This window comes from Folsomia candida, unplaced genomic scaffold (genome assembly GCF_002217175.1).
Source record: "Folsomia candida strain VU population unplaced genomic scaffold, ASM221717v1 Fcan01_Sc038, whole genome shotgun sequence".
Taxonomy (NCBI): Eukaryota; Metazoa; Arthropoda; class Collembola; order Entomobryomorpha; family Isotomidae; genus Folsomia; species Folsomia candida.
Window position 1 is genome coordinate 391845 of NW_019091230.1, and position 16439 is coordinate 408283.

Sequence of the window (16439 nt, forward strand, 5' to 3'; positions counted from 1 at the left end):
GATAGCACTAGTAGTAGTGAATTATTCCCAAATGCATGAAAATAAGTTTTCATACAGGGCCGTCCTCTAGCTGACGCATTAAATGCAAAATTGAGCTTGTTTAGTGGCAAGACTCAATGGTGTGGATCAAGGGGGCGTGGTCCGATAAAATTCCGGACATAGGTGTTTTCAAGAACCAATGGTCCATAGTTCAGGAGGATATGCACAAAGATCCAATACCACGCAAAACAATAGTGTTAGCGGTGAAAGTAGTAGAAATATGAAATTACATACCAAAAATAAGTTTTGAAAATTATCACAGAATTCCAAGAAAAGCATTGAGGACATTGTTAAGGTGAATAATTGAAAGACCAAACACTAAGGTATGTGCGAGAAAAAACTTTGATTCGTTGAGTCACATGGTTTTGAAAAATAGGCTGTAGTTCGATTGAAAGAAAAAGTCGGGAGATACATTTGGGCCACCCTTTAGATGCTGTCACTCTAAAATAAATAGTTGGCATGACCATCTCTAAATTAATTCCTCCCACGACTCCCACCACTACTTAAAGCAAGTAGGTCCATATTCATAGATCATTCCGAATTTGATCCGGAACGAGGTGAAGAGCAGTTTCGAAATCCAGACCAGGAAATATTCTCTCATTCGCTATGAAGTCATTTCTCGTAATTTTGGCTACCTTCCTTCTTGCCCAATTCTCCGCCCTGCCGGGATGCCAAGCAGGTCAGAATTTTTAATTACAGAAAATTATGTATTTCTCTCTCGCATAAATTATAAAATAGTCTGAGAAAATGATGGGATAATAGATTTTCTAAAAATCCCACAATCCTCGTGGCCAAAAATCCGGTGTAAATTTTCCCGCAGTAGTCGCATGTACTTAATTTGCACCCCACGCGCCAAAATGCGGGCAAGCTTATACCGACACGTGACAAGGGAACCTCCATCATCAATAAGGTGGACTGGTGGTTTTAGGTCATCTATTTTACTCGTGTGCGTGTTCTAAGAATCAGGTTTTTTGGTAGCGTACAACATGGACGTCCCCCTACACAGCATAATTTTACATTAAAGGGCACTTTCGTATCCCTTGCGTAGTAGTTTCTTTGCCTACTTGTATACAAACTTGACTCATTCAAAAATTTGTTTTACAGCAACTGATCCTCTCGTCGAAAATATCTTCGCAAATTTAGGTAAGTAATTCCATTAATTACTTACATATATTAGTCTTTGCATAACCGGTATGTCACGACGATAAATTTTTGTAACATATCTATTTGTTACCAATTTCAAGAAAAACTCCGTCAAGATGCCATCGCCAGTGTGGACAGTACGGCTAAAACCGCTGCCGCTGGGGTGACGTCCACTGTCACGTCGGAAACTGCCATTCTTAAAGAAATTTTGGGCACCACCCTCAATAAAATTAATGGAGTAATGCAGAACGTGACCAATTCTGCGGATGAGCTTGGTCACGATGCCGCCCTTGCGGTCGAGAAGGTGGGCATGTTGGTCAACCAAACAGTCAAAGGTTTCCAGGAAGCAGGGGACGTTGCCCTAGCCGAAATACGCGAAATTGCTGACGAATTTGTGACGCAAGTTAATGCTAATGTTAACAGCCAAATTGTCAAACTTTACGAGGATTTTCAAGCATGCACAAACGTATTGTGCAAGGTCGGCGTTATTAGCAGAGCTAGCAGCAACATACAAGATTTGCAAAAAGGTCTCGTTGCATTATCATTGGACGCACGTCAACAAATGGCGGAAGTACTTTCGACCTTCTCAACCAAACTTATAAATCAGGTCAGCTCGACGGTCGTGGAAGGGACTACGATTCTGAACGAGTTCCTCAACAGTGTGGCAAGCAAGGTTTTGGGAATCCAATAATTTATTATTATGGGCAAAAATTATGATTTCGGACCACACAATCTGACCAATATTCATAAAGTTGATGTAATACATACTTATAAATTTAGAAATATTTAAGTAGTTCAAAATTTGTGTGGGTATCAGGCGAATTTAATTGTCTTATTTGTAGCATGATTTGGAGCAAATAAATAAAAACGTTGTGAAATGTATACATACATACGTATGAAAAAGTGTATTGGCACAAACTTCGGCACTACATACATAATTGTGTATTCCTGCATAAACTGCGATAGTTGTATAAATATTTGGGCGACCAGTGCTTAACAATTATTTCTTTAAGAATTTCATAATCTCATTGCTAATTTAGTTATAATTATGTAAGCGTATTTAGTTTATGAACTTGTACCGTTTACATAAAAGACCGTAAAATCTTGAGCAGACATGGTAATAAAGAAATAATAATTAAACAATTTCCAACAATGGAGATCTCCTAGCGCATGCTCTACGATTTTGACAAAGCTATTGTTAATCGATTATGTATAACTCTAGCTAGTATAAAATTTGAGCAAAACACAATCTGCTAATGGTCATGTTTGGCGGAGATGTTACATCTAAAGAGGGGAAAATCCGCCCAAAATTTGAAAAATTTTACCCTTTCCAATTTACTGTCGGTTTTCTCCTCTTCGGGTGCAATTATCTCCTCCAAGCTAGCAAATTGGCGGATCTTGTATTTTGCAAATTCATGCATATTAAAAAAACTTGTGATCGATTGAGACTAGTTTGGTAAAAATTGGAGAGCATAGACCTCCATTGTACCTAAGCGCACGTATCGTAAGAAATCATGGCAACCAGGTTAATCCAACCTCTCCCAATCATCAGGAGTTCAAGTTCAAGGATTTTTTAAAGCTTGAGTAACACACAAACTGCAAGTTCGCATTTAAATTAGAAATGAATTGTATAACGTAACGCGTGCCAATCTCCTGCCAATCTTAGGGTTCAAATATGTATGTAAATATGTAAGTTGAACATTTTCAGCTTCATAATAGGCATGTGATACGTGCCGTTAAATTTTTATTAGTGGTATGAATTCCACTAATTTCCATAAATATTCCGATTCTTTAAGTTGGTTCAATTCTCAGGAGGGGAGCTTGCGAGGTTGATAATAACAGATCTTGATGCCCTTTGGATATGTGATAGGGTCTCATGAGTGTACTAAAACCCTGAAGTGGTTTGACTCCATGGCCACATTTGCGCCCGCCACACCCACTCAAAAATGCCCAAAAAACGCTTTCACTCCAGTTTTCACTCACTCAAATCCACGCCAAAAATCCAATTTTACTCGGATTTTGAAATTTCTTTCACCATTACGCTCCCAGATAGTTGCTTTCTTCAATCCAATATCAAACCCAATTTTTTCGAAATTTTTAGTATTTTTAAAATTTGAAATTCTGAATGAGGATTGTTGTAGTAATCAACAACAACTCAAATTACGCCTACGAAATAATCATCAGCAAAATTGAGTTTGACATTGGATTGAAGAAAGCAACTATCTGGGAGCGTAATGGTGAAAGAAATTTCAAAATCCGAGTAAAATTGGATTTCTGGCGTGGATTTGAGTGAGTGAAAACTGGAGTGAAAGCGTTTTTTGGGCATTTTTGAGTGGGTGTGGCGGGCGCAAATGTGGCCATGGAGTCAAACCACTTCAGGGTTTTAGTACATTCATGAGACCCTATCACATATCCAAAGGGCATCGAGATCTGTTATTATCAACCTCGCAAGCTCCCCTCCTCAGCAATGTCCGATCAAAGAGAAATGTTGGGTAACACGACCTTTCTGACATGGTGTATTATGTATTTAATCAAGTATTGATATTCGCATGAACACTGATATTATTACCAACCGGTGGCAATTCATATCCTGGTGGTGTCGTTTATTACCAGGTTGTGTCAATTTATTATCAGGTTGCAATTTATTAGGGCATTGGCAGTTTATTACCCAGCGGTAGAAGTTCAAAACCTGGTGTCAAATTATTACCTCGTGGTTTTAGTTTATTACCTAGTAGTGGCAATCATGTATATATTACACGGTATAAGTTTTTTACAAGGACGTTGCAAATTATTACCCGGTGTTAGAAATGTATTCTACTGTCGTGTCAATCTACATATTACTTAATGGTTTCAATTTATTAGTTTTTGCAATTTATTGCCTAGTGGTGTCAGTTTATTACCGAGTACGAGAAATTATAACTTGCCAGTGTCAATTTATTATCTTTTGGTTGCTATTTACAGATATTACCAAGTAGTGACAATTTATCTATTTCACGGTGGTATACATTTTTCACCAGGATTTGGAAAATCAGTACCCGTCGTGGCAATTTATTACCAGGTAGGTGATGACAATCACGATGATGTTCATTGCTGTTTTTCCAAGATTTTTTTTACAGTTGACAGTCAACATATCCACGTTTGGCCACCAAAGACGCATTTCTAATCGTTACATATGAGTAAATATGTGTGCGCAATGTACGTACTTATGTATAAGTATGCATGTACATACATACTTACATACTTGATATGACTCCTAAATATGGTAGTTGACATGACATGTTCACGGCTAAATTAATTCCTCCCAGGACTCCCTTCACTACTTAAAGAAGGAGGTACATACACATACATAGATCACTCTTAATTTGTAGTGAAGAGCAGTTTCGAAATCCAGACCAGGAAATATTCTCTCATTCGCCATGAAGTCATTTCTCGTAATTTTGGGTATCTTCCTTTTTAACCAATTCTTCGCCCTACCGGGATGTCAAGCAGGTCAGAATTTTTATTTACATGCAGACAGTGGCCGCGGACACGAGCGGACATTGTCCCCACGCTTCCTCGGCCTTACAGAATACGTCTATCTTTCTCTTTGAATTATTCTAATGAGCATATTGCATAAATGATCGGGATAGATTTTTTGAAAAAGGCCACCATCCCCGTATGAAAATTCGGATAAAGTTACCCAGTAAAGTCACATCCGCTAAACTTTTAATTTTCTGTATTTATAATTTTAACATACAAATTAACTAATGGTTATTCACGTCGCCAATCCACACAGTGTAAACTTTACACCCGATTTTTTGCAATGTACTCTCGTATCCCTCATGTAATTTATGCACGGTCTCTTATGTACAAACTTGTCTGATTCCATCTTTTTTACAGCACCTGCTTCTCTCGGCGACACTATCTCCGCCGATTTAGGTAATCCCAGTAATCAATTTTTACTTCATACTAATTTAAAGCCCGAATGAGGGCTATCGTAACAGCTGGGTCTGTCCGTCATGACGATATGCATGTAACATTTTTTTAAAGCACAAGCCCAAAGAGATGCCCTCGCCATCGTGAACATGGCCGCCAAAACTACGGTCCATGCTATGACGGCCATTGTTACGTCGGAAAAATCCATTCTGAACAAATATTTGGGTAGCACCCTCAATAAAATTGATGGTTTAATGCAGAACGCGACCCGTGCTGGGGTTGACCTGAGTGACGACGTCGAACTAGTTGTAAAGAATGTGACAACGCTAATCAAAAAAACAATCCAAGGATTCCAAGAAGCAGGGACCTATGCCGTTACTGCAGTTGCCCTTATTGCTCAAGAAAATGCTCGTCAGGTTAGTTCTAGTCTTAGCCAGGTAATGAAATTTGTACAGGAATTTGTATTTTGTACATGTTTGTGTGAGGACATTCTTGCCAAAGTTAGCTCCGAGAAAGAAAAGTGGAATATGAACTTAATAAGTTGTCATTGGAGGCAAGGAAAGAAATGACGGACTTGTTATTGGCCTTCTCAACCAAACTGGTGAATCAGGTCAGCTCGACGGTCACGGAAGGGGATAGGATTTTGTCCGAATTTATCAGAATTGTGACGAGTAAGGTTACCTAAGCTGGGAGGAATGTTTTGTTCCGGGTAAAAAATTGTGATTTCCGACCCCACAAACCAATATCAATAAATTGATGTAATAGACATTTCTAAATTTAGAAATATTTAACTAGTTCCAATTTTTTGTGGGTATCAGGCGAATTTAATTGTCTTGTTTGTAGCATGATTTGGAGCAAATAAATAAAAATGTTGTGCAATGTATGCGTATGAAAAAACGTTTTGGCACAAACTTCAGCCCTACATAATTTTGTATTCATGCATATCGCGATGGTTGTATAAGTATTTGAGTGACCAGTGCTTATCAATTATTTCTTTAAGAATTTGATAATTTCATTACTAATTTGTAATTATGCATGCGTATTTCGTTTATGAACTTATACCGTTTACATAAAAGGTCGTAAAATCTTGAACAGACAGGGTAATAAAGAAATAAACAATTTCCAACAATGGAGATCCCCTAGCGTATGTAATTATATGCAAACTTACAATTATTTAACTGCAAACAATATGGAATAACGGTACCATTCATACTTATATTCACATAACGACCAATGTAAAACTTTTGTCATTCTAGAACCCGATAAATTTGTCATCCATTTCCTACTACTTTATTGTTAATGGTCGATAATAAATGAATGATAGTCGATAGTCACGCAAATCTGGATAAAAATGATATTAAGTATTTATGTTCATTCATTGTTGTCAATTGTATTAAAAGTTTTGATGATAAAGAATGGTGTAAATATGTAGGTGCATACATATGTATGTACATACGTACAGACGAAGAATGGCAATGGCGGACATGGTTTTTTAAAATTGCATTTATGAAATAGTCTTGACAAGTTCTCGGTTTTGGACAATGACGCATTTTCCTCATTCTTACGTATCACAATGTTATAAAAATACCAGAAGACCTCTCCCATACTGTCTGCATTCATACATACATCAGGAAATTGGTACATACATACATATGTAAATATGTACATTCAGTTATAACAACTTAAATTAAATTATACACTTCTCTCGAAGTATTATGTATCTACTTTTTTATAAATTTCTAAGGAAATATGTACACGAATGTACTTATGCATAAAAATTGGTAAATTACGAATCATTAGTTGCCAGTAGCTCTTATGTGGGTACAAGTATGGAAATATCCTAGTAGAACATCAATATGTAATTTATACTCCCTAATTATTTACATGCATACATACATCCGATATTTCCTACATGTGTGCACACATACAATCTTTAAAAGATTATCAAATTTTAAGACGAGAAATGTGGGAAACATTTTCCATTATTGTATTTGTTTTCCTACTTATATTTCCCGAGCGAATTTTGCCATCAATTATTCTAGACCATCCCCTCCCAGAAAATTCCCCCCTTGTTCAACCCGCCATCCAAATCCGGGCCATAATTTCCTTCTTCCCCATGATCAAAGAGTTGAACATAATTGTCCAAAAATATTATTGGCCGGGAAGCTCACCAATTTTTCACCCCGTCGAAAACATCTACTCTGCTGAAGTTCTGCTTAACCTAATTATTCCCCAGGTACCACAAATAAGTTACACCTTTACCTACAAATATAGGTCTGAGATCCTACTAAATAACCCGAAACCGGACAGGGCCCGACAAGAGAATAAGCATCGCGCTGCGACAACCCCCCTTTTTCAAATTGTCTTCGGCACCATGCAAAATCCCAACTTGGAATCAATTATATCCAATAAATTTCGCATTTCGAGGGACATTTTGATCATCGTGACTAACTGGCCAGGCTTCGACCATACAACCCACACATTTTTCAAGCCTTATCCAAACTATATTCCGAAACACTGTTATTTTCTCGCGAACCAGAAATCGTACAAATTGTTACCTTACTTGTCCCAAATACGAGTTGCAAATGAATATCCGGCAGAATTAAGGACCGTTTGGACTGAGACGGATCTTACCAACGTTTCATATTCGACCAAACTTGGCACAAATTTAAAAAACTTTGTATTTTTCGTGAGAATCTTCCTTCAACCGAAAGGCGGTTGTACGACGGGACGTGGTTCCATCTCGCTATGGACGGGCGCATCCGAGCGGGACATTCTAATCTGCGATATCACAGCGAGACTCAATTTGACCACGGTGACAGTCGAACGATACGAGTTCGCCTCTTTTTTCACGAATCTTTATAATCCCCTGTTTAGCCCGACGGACATGTTTTTTACAGGACACAGCACTAAAACAGGGTTCCTAGTTCCGGTGGACCTGCAACATAACTTGGACTTCGAAGGGATTCTGGGACCAATTGGGATCGAAGTGTTACTTTGGACGGTAGGGTGTGGTTTTGTGGTGACGTTATTTTTCTGCTTCAGTGCAAAGTTTAGTGTTAGGAAGTTGGGAGTCTTTTACTCGATTGAGTTAGTTATTCGGCCACTTTTAGATCAATGCCAGGAAAAGCTAAAATATACCGAGAACTTTTTCCGGATTGTGGTTTCTCCCTGGTTATTTTATTGTTTGATTATTTCCGAAACTTATCGGGGTGAGTTGGTCAGCTATTTGGTTCACCCGCCGAAAGGAGAAGCGCCAGAAACGTTCAAGTAAGAGAGAAACGCGTATATGAAAATTTCGGACTCGGTGTCAATTTACGTATACCCAACAATTCGTAGTCAACAATTCACACTCTGTACCAATTCGCACCCGACAATTTGCACTCTGCCAACTCGCACATACTTACATACTAATTCGTACTCCGTATCGAAATACTCCAGTCATAAAAAATGCCCCCGTCGAAGCTCTGACTACTCGGCATTATCTATTTTCCATATCACACCACTAAAGGGGGACAAAAACACGTGAATTATTGGGTGCCAATTGTTGGGCATAAAATGTCCTACCGGGTAAATTTGATTTTCTACTTTTAGAGACCTCGTGATTTCTAATCGTCCCATATTCGCGCCAGGATTCATCTCCCCGCCCAACGGTTCAATGGGAATACAAATTAGTAACACAAGGATGAACTGTTCCTTCTTTCTCGGAAACTTTGAAGTATACAGAGATCTAAATGTAGAGGCGTTACACACTGGAAACAAAGTTTACACCAAAATCATGTCATCCCTCAGGCATTGCGACGGGAAAGGATTCGTCGCCAAACAATCTGCCCAAGTGAGACGACTTCTCGAAACTGAGCATGTTCTCATTCATCACACCGCAGAACTTGAGAAAATTGAGATTATGGCGACATTTGCTGGGACGTTTTTAGACAGGCAGAAGGACTTCAGAATATCTGAAGAGACTCTGATGCATCCGATATACACCGGAGTATCTAACGACCTTCTACAACCGGAAGTTCTTAATATCCTAAATATTTTCAGAGATGCGGGAATGTTTGAGTATTCCCGCCGGGTAGAGGAGTGTCTAGGATTTATGAAGTTTTGGGGATCATGGCGTAAACGAGGGGAGGGCGGGTTGGTGGACGATTTAAAAAACGCGGGTGTTTATTTAGGCCGTGGAGATGAAGAGTTCGCTGAGGATGGGCCGGTGAAGTTAAACATGGGGCATGTCGAGACTATGCTTGCGCTCTGTTTTATGATGGAGTTTGTTTGCTTGGGTTTGTTTTGTGGGGAAATTTGCGTTGTAAGGGTTAGGTTAAATAAGTCTAGAGTTTCCCCAATTTTATAGTTTTGACTGTTAATAGATATTTAATAATTAAAGTTCAAATATAAATGAAATATTTATTGGATTCAGGTTCATTATTTTTATTTAATTAGTATTTATCTACATACTTAAATTACAAGCAAAAATTAGAGATCTCTAGTTACGCGATATGTTTAAACATTTACCGATATTTATGGATATTTATGTGGCTAATTAGTTTTTCCTAACATTAAAATTTTTATTGTACTTTTAAGAATTTATCTGTTTAATTCTGTATCATTTAGCTAAATAAAGATTATACCTCTTTAACGCACATTCCACCCTAATAAATAGGAATAATATGTATTTAGTAAATATTCATTCATTTGATTCATTTCAAAATAATATATATTTAATATATGTCTTGCAATTATATTTTTCTGAAATTTTTTAATGAAACGATCAATCAAATAATTCCCGTACATATTCCTCCCCTCCCACAAAAACACAATCCCACTAACCCCCATAATCCCGGCACACAAGTAGAAAACGAACTTTACCACTTTCATCGATACTGGCACCGCTTCATAAAATACCACTGAAGTTTTCGCATTTGCCATTTTGTTCCGTACAAATTTGGCACTTGTCTCGCCTCCATGTTCCCACATGAAGCTTGCAACATGCCTCAGTTCAGATAAGGACTCCCACCTCGCACTAATCCCAGCCTCAATCAAGCTATTGAACGAAATCGACATGAATTCTGAGACAAAGTTTGGTGACAAATGATCTACAATAATCGTTCGAAATGGCGTTTCTTCCCGCCCTACGGTGATAAATTTCTGTCCAAAAATTCCAATAAGTTCCCCCAAGACGGAAATCACTTCTTTCGTGTCCATCACCGCAAATCGATGAGCTGTACGAAGGACGGAGTTATTAGAGTGTCTAGTCCGGATATCCTCCGAGTTTGAGATTACCCGGGAAATGTTTAAGGTTGTTATGTCGTCCCTATCTATAAACAATACTCTGTCTAAGAGTGCCCCGAATTTTGCCGAAAACGAAGCGGTAACTTCCCGGATTAAGTGTGATTCCACGATCCAACTTGACGATGTCGTGGTGCTTCGAGAAAATAGGGTTGATCTTGTCAGCACGGGGAGATTTGATATTAGTAATTCGTCCATACTTTGGGGTACCCTGGGTGGCATAGGCACCGCCAAATGGGACAGAATCGAGCCCTGGTACAAGTTGAACATGAGAATGTAGCAACTCCAGAACCATCCGGTCAACAAAAATGCGGCAACCAGTCTGGATTTGAAAAGGTGTAGCAGATTACCCCCAGATTGCCCGAGAAGCAGGGAGATTACCCGGATAAAATGAGATATTGCTAGAATGGCGCCATTTCGATTTGAAATTGTCATCACAACAGTAACTGCTACCGCACATATGCCGATAGCTAACCAAGTGGGGAAATCGAAAGGAAGTAGAAACACGGCGAAACTGTCCATCACATTTGGCAAATTGGTAACTACGGCGAATCTAAAATTTGCAAAGGCGACGGAATGTATGGAGCGTATACTGGACTCGTCGGATAAAGTATCCTTGACTAAAATAGCGTTGAAACTTGCGAATCCCACCGAATTTTGAGAATAGTCTTCTCCATTCGCCACTCTGGCTATTACTGTGGTGAAATTAAATTTCTGGCTTAACGCGATCACTTTACACACGCTGGGATGAAAGGATTCGTCAAAGGTGAAGAGGTCCGGGCCACACTGGAGTTTTGAGGGACTATAATAGAATTATGGAATAGTTTTAAAATTAGCTTTGGAAGGAGCAACATAAGACTTCTAGAGAGAACAAAATTGAGTACAAATTCCTTCTGCTTAAGAACACAAAATTCTTTAAAATTCGCAATTTTCAAAAATATCTTCAAGACATTTTATTAACATCTTCTGATCTTTTTTACTTTATGAAACTCACTTCCTCTGTACGAGACGTATTATCATAGACTTTTAAATAAATTACTGATAATCTTACCATGTCTCTCCGCGTTCCGCAGGTGTCCAAAATATCAAGTTTTTTCCTTGCATGTTTGAATTCTTTTTGTACCATGCGACCCAAATGTCTTTCAGGGATGAAAAATTTACCTGTCCTACCAACGATTCCTCCGTTTCGTTGCACACTATACAGGGAATGTGGTACACAAATTGCGTAGAATTAGTCTCTTCGAAAAATACCAATATCGAACGTGCCATCGAGTCTGTGTTCTCTTTATAGTACTTCAAGATTAGGGGATAATCCTCAATCTTTGCGAATATATAAGCTGAATTTGTATGCCGCAATATCCCCCAAACAATTACTTTATGAAGGTATTCATTCCAAAACTTTTTGGGAGACTTAATTGATGGAAAAATAATTAAATTATGGGATGATTTTAGCCCTAAATTAGTATGAAATATTAAACTCGTTTCATTCACGACTGTACCCCCAGCAATGACCAAAACGTCTAAAATGAGTGGAACGATGATGGTAGAATGCAGTGCAAAGTGGGGGAAATGATCTTCAAAGGAAAAAGATTCAAATTGTGAATCGGTGGCGAGGAGGAGATAAAAAGTGCAGATTTCCTGCGTGCAAAATAGATTTGACGACATTGTCAATTTATGTATACAAAAAACGAAGCAATGATAACAAATAAATAAATTCTTAGTTATCCAACTAAAAAAAACACAGTTTGGAATAGAGACATTGAGAACAATTGACTGGCCACGATTGAGTAAGCATTTAATTTAACAAAGTGCTCACCTGGAACTGTTTGGGTATATTTAAATTATATGAAAGTTTGTTTATTTTGATCTCCACCACCCTTGACATTTAATTGGGAATGGTTCATGAGTGCCTTAAAATATTAGAATGTTATATGTGTACGTACTATTTATGCACGTGCCTATCCGTACATTGGTACATAAGTACATAAAGTGGAATTATTTGTGCGTGCCACCTTACATATTTGCATATTTTGACACATTCGCGAGAGACAAAGTTTATTCAACATGGAAAGCCCATATCGCTGAAAATCGGCATAGTGAGATTTATGCGAATGAAGTAACATGCACAAATAATTCCACTGTTCTATATATATAGTTATTAAATTCCTTCAAAATTATAAACAATGGGCGTATTCGCAATTGTTTTTGTACCCTTACATATACACATACATAGTATCAAAAATAATTTAGGAAGAAAAAAGAGTGCAGAAAGAGAGAATTTTTATGATACAAGTCTACAACGGTAACAAAATCTCGTTACCGTCGTAACTTATTTTAAGATACTAAGGATTCGAGGAAATGATGAATACCCTCAATGAAAAATTTCATATCCCGTGTTTTTAGCATTATGTTGTTAATAATATTATGTACATTTTTAGCACTGGAAAGCATCAACATACGACAATTTATTGTTCCTCAATTTTTTATAATTTCATCAAATTTTCGGCTATTCTAATCTCATCGAAAATATATTGATTTACATAAATACAACAATATCAAAATGGAATCTTCAATTTTTTAAACACCATTTGTTGCACCGTAAATACTCCGGTACCTCCCAAATATCCCGCTGTTCCAAAAAATATTTCATGCTCTATAAAAACCGCATTGTCATACTTCACATTGCCCCAATTCTTCCTCAACCGCTGCGCCATTTCCGGCCCGCATTTTGCCATGTCCTCCGTCATATCGGTGTAACTCTCCAGACTGAAATATTTCTCGGAAATGGAGAAAATTTCATTCAGCCCGAGAATGCAGTGCCCAGGGAAAATTTTCTGCATGAATCGCATCGACTTGGGTTGTCCCGGTCTCACCGAGAAATCTTGCAGCACACAAATCCCGCCGGGTTTCAGCCAGGTGTGTAATTTTCTGAAAAATTCGTTCAAATTGTGTCTCCCGACGTGGAACATTATCTCAATTCCGATGATCCTATCAAATTTCCCGGGTTCCTTTAAATCCCGCCAGTCAACCTCTTGAATTTCGACGGATTTGAGATGCCCGCACATTTCCTTGGCGTGAGCCGCCATTTCGGACGAATTTGTTATCCCGACGACATTAACGTCATGTTTTTCTGCGAGGAAGCGACTCATCCCGCCGAATCCGCAGCCTAAATCGAGTACCCGCATGCCGGGGGAAAGTTGAAGTTTTTCGGCGTGAAATTCCATTTTGTGGATTTGCGCTTCGTCAAAATTTTTCGCACCGCGGGCGTAGTACGGGATCGAGTAGAGAAGATTAGGATCCAGGAAGGTGGAGAAAAAATCTTTGCCTGCATAAAAAAATTGTTAGGATTAAGTTTTACATTCTAGGCTTTTTTTGAAATTTTTGTTTCTGATTATTCAGAATAATTATGTATGTATGTTATTTTGTATTAACAAGCGAGATAAAAGTCCTATAAAATTAAGAACTCATGTATTGCGTGGGGGCAAATCTTATAGCATTTTTGTAAATTCAAAAACTCGAAATTTAATTTTCGAAATTCATATATTATTTTTTGTTAAATTCTTCGTTTGAGAAAACCGGAACGCAGACTAACAGAAGCTTATCTTTTCGAATTCATTTATTCAGCATATAATGGACATATTATTCATTCATTATTCATAAATTCATAAGTGCATACCATAGTTGATTTTTTTAATTTTAAAGGAATGAATATTAAATAAATATTTCTTCGTTTCATATTTATTCATGAAGAATATTTATTTAAGTGAACAACTTTATTCATTTTCTATTTTTTACGCTATTCTTACTACACGGGATGACTTGAGAAATTGATCTAAGAAGACGAAGTTGAGATAAAATGTGTAAAAAAATTAATAATTAATGTTTTGTAATCTTACCAAAAAAATCATTCTTGAATGAATTTTTTTTCTAATAGTTAAATACCCGAATTATAAAACTTGTCCAAGTTTTGCACTTACCCAAGTTATACGCATAATTGCAAAACGTACTGGCCCTCTCTTTACTCTGAATATTGAACACATCCCATCTCAAGTGGTACAACGGGAAGAAGGGGCCTGGCTCCAAAAATCTAAATTTCTTGAGCAGCCCCACATTCAGGAATAATTGATGGGTCAAATTGTCTAAATTATTCGGCCTCCACCACCCAAATTTTCCCCACGCGTCCGTCGCCCCCACCATCCCGTGCGACGCGATGTATGCATACGCCCGCCAGTCAGTTATTACAATATCACATTTTTTATCCCCGTTAATTCGTATGTTAAATTTCGCCAGGATTTTTTTCGCAATAAATCGGATAATCGGGGTAAAAGGGATGAAAACGATGTATAAACTAAATTCGCAAAAAACGATAAGAAAATCTAACAAGTGGAGGAATCCTGTAATTAAAAAATCCATGTTTGCAAAATTTTTGCAACCTTTCAGGGCAAGTTCTCCGGTGCGATTGAAATTAAACCGATCCAGACGGGAGGAAGAGAGATACATTTTTCTGCAAAAACTTAATTTTTACAGACACGCTACTACTTGACGCATGCAATTATTTACATGATACCATTGTGCAAAACTTGCACAGCAAGTTTTATGCATGTATGAAAGTGAATGAGAAAATACACATTCATAGATTTCCAAGATTTACGACGTCAGACGGGGCAGGGGAATGAAACTTGAGGATAAAGAAGCTATCAACTTTTTTGCGGAGAACTGGTTTACTTTGCCTTTAACCTGATACATATGTACATATGTAGTAATTATTTACTTTTTTGAGACAATTATTCTCGTTAGTTAAATCACAATGGGTGGTATAGTTTCCTCTAGTTAAATTAAATCCACCTGGATAAATACACTGTTATTCATTCAGGTAGGTATTGATTTCTCGGTGTTAAATTTGCTACCGTATGATATTAAAATTGCACCCGTGTGTAAAAAAAATTTGATAAATATGTACATACACGGTGAAACTTTAACACGACCTATTACTACACCTTATTACTTGTTAATACCATTTTGGTAAATATATTAATACAGCATGATATTATTTTAATACTGGATTTTTTAGAGTGTATTCATACACATATGATTGAAATATTTAAGTGAAAATCTTTACCTTACATTTTTTTTTACCTGGTAATGTATTTTGTAAACCGTACATATTTAAATATGTACATATGTATGTATTTATGTATCTTATTGTTAGCCTAGTTTAAAGGGAAGAAGGAAAATATATTTAATTAAGTTAGTTTATGTGAGACCTGATTATGGTCTTGGGATTCAGTGGTTCAATAATATGTCGGGTTCAGTAATTAATTAATGCATTACGTAATCACGGATAAGAAAGGATAATAGCATATATTTACTCATTAAATTGTGCTGCTTCTGGTTAATAGTTTTATGCGACATTTTGCAGCTTAAACTGGTGCTTCGGATTATATTTACTAACTCTATGATAAATTCGTGGATATTTTATTCCAGGGTTTGTGAATTGCATATCTAAGGATAAACCGCATGCATGCATATGTAAATATGTATGTAACGTGTATGGTTTACGGAACTGTGTACATATGTACATTCATACATAACCAGTCGTCAGCACATTTATGTACAGATTCATACTTCGTAAATTGAACAAAATAATATAAGTAGATTGTCAAGTTTTAGACGCTTGATGTTCTGATTACGCAAAACTTTTGCTTGACAGGGGTGGGATTACTTTGCAAAAATTTACTACCCTAAACTAGAGACCATTTTTTATTTCATAAAATATGTAGCTCTGCAAACTCATCAGAAGTCATGTAAAGTATATATTTATAGAAGTCCATGAAAATTAAATAAATAAGATGACAAATCTGTCGTGCAAGTGGCTCTGCCAAATTTTCGCAATATCATATTATTAAAATCCTCCATTGACACAAATTTTTTGCGCTTTCGCAAATTGGCTAACTGATCTGCGACGCTAGCTAGAATAAGACGTTGTCGTCTTAAACATATTCCTCAAAGGATGAAATTCTCTAAAAAGCAGTCTAACCTTTTTTTAAAATGGTAGC

The 16439-nt window shown here is 37.2% G+C and overlaps 3 protein-coding genes across 4 annotated transcripts; 2 read left to right on the plus strand and 1 right to left on the minus strand.

Moving 5' to 3' along the window:
- The first annotated feature begins 560 nt into the window (after positions 1-560).
- LOC110861170 lies at positions 561-2070 on the plus strand. The gene is made up of 3 exons (XM_022110282.2): positions 561-718; positions 1144-1182; positions 1284-2070. Exons 1-3 carry the CDS (start codon positions 646-648, stop codon positions 1871-1873), a joined length of 702 nt encoding a protein of 233 aa, XP_021965974.1. The 5' UTR covers positions 561-645; the 3' UTR covers positions 1874-2070.
- Positions 2071-4517: 2447 nt separating this feature from the next.
- Positions 4518-5980, plus strand: LOC110861192. 2 transcript variants are annotated; one of them, XM_022110302.2, is made up of 4 exons: positions 4520-4671; positions 5062-5100; positions 5212-5513; positions 5603-5980. In XM_022110302.2, exons 1-4 carry the CDS (start codon positions 4599-4601, stop codon positions 5780-5782), a joined length of 594 nt encoding a protein of 197 aa, XP_021965994.1. In that variant the 5' UTR covers positions 4520-4598; the 3' UTR covers positions 5783-5980. The 2 variants fall into 2 exon arrangements, 1 of the variants encoding a protein (XP_021965994.1); XR_004833134.1 differs by having other exon boundaries at positions 4518-4671; positions 5358-5980.
- Positions 5981-12814: 6834 nt separating this feature from the next.
- On the minus strand, positions 12815-14852 carry LOC110861172 (cyclopropane-fatty-acyl-phospholipid synthase). Its single transcript, XM_022110284.2, has 2 exons — positions 14361-14852; positions 12815-13708 (listed from the first exon to the last, which is right to left on the minus strand). The coding sequence occupies exons 1-2, from the start codon at positions 14794-14796 to the stop codon at positions 12939-12941; spliced, it is 1206 nt and encodes a 401-aa protein (XP_021965976.1). The 5' UTR covers positions 14797-14852; the 3' UTR covers positions 12815-12938.
- Positions 14853-16439: the final 1587 nt, after the last annotated feature.

What these genes read in the sequence shown, in the direction of transcription:
- LOC110861192 (XM_022110302.2), top strand. Translation starts at nt 4,599, where the DNA reads ATGAAGTCATTTCTCGTAATTTTGGGTATCTTCCTTTTTAACCAATTC. An exon ending in CCTACCGGGATGTCAAGCAG is followed by an intron (nt 4,672 to 5,061) that starts GTCAGAATTTTT and finishes TCTTTTTTACAG; the next exon opens with CACCTGCTTCTCTCGGCGAC. An exon ending in CACTATCTCCGCCGATTTAG is followed by an intron (nt 5,101 to 5,211) that starts GTAATCCCAGTA and finishes ATTTTTTTAAAG; the next exon opens with CACAAGCCCAAAGAGATGCC.
- LOC110861170 (XM_022110282.2), top strand. Translation starts at nt 646, where the DNA reads ATGAAGTCATTTCTCGTAATTTTGGCTACCTTCCTTCTTGCCCAATTC. An exon ending in CCTGCCGGGATGCCAAGCAG is followed by an intron (nt 719 to 1,143) that starts GTCAGAATTTTT and finishes TTTGTTTTACAG; the next exon opens with CAACTGATCCTCTCGTCGAA. An exon ending in AAATATCTTCGCAAATTTAG is followed by an intron (nt 1,183 to 1,283) that starts GTAAGTAATTCC and finishes ACCAATTTCAAG; the next exon opens with AAAAACTCCGTCAAGATGCC.
- LOC110861172 (XM_022110284.2), bottom strand. Translation starts at nt 14,796, where the DNA reads ATGGATTTTTTAATTACAGGATTCCTCCACTTGTTAGATTTTCTTATC. An exon ending in CAATTATGCGTATAACTTGG is followed by an intron (nt 13,709 to 14,360) that starts GTAAGTGCAAAA and finishes TTTTTTATGCAG; the next exon opens with GCAAAGATTTTTTCTCCACC.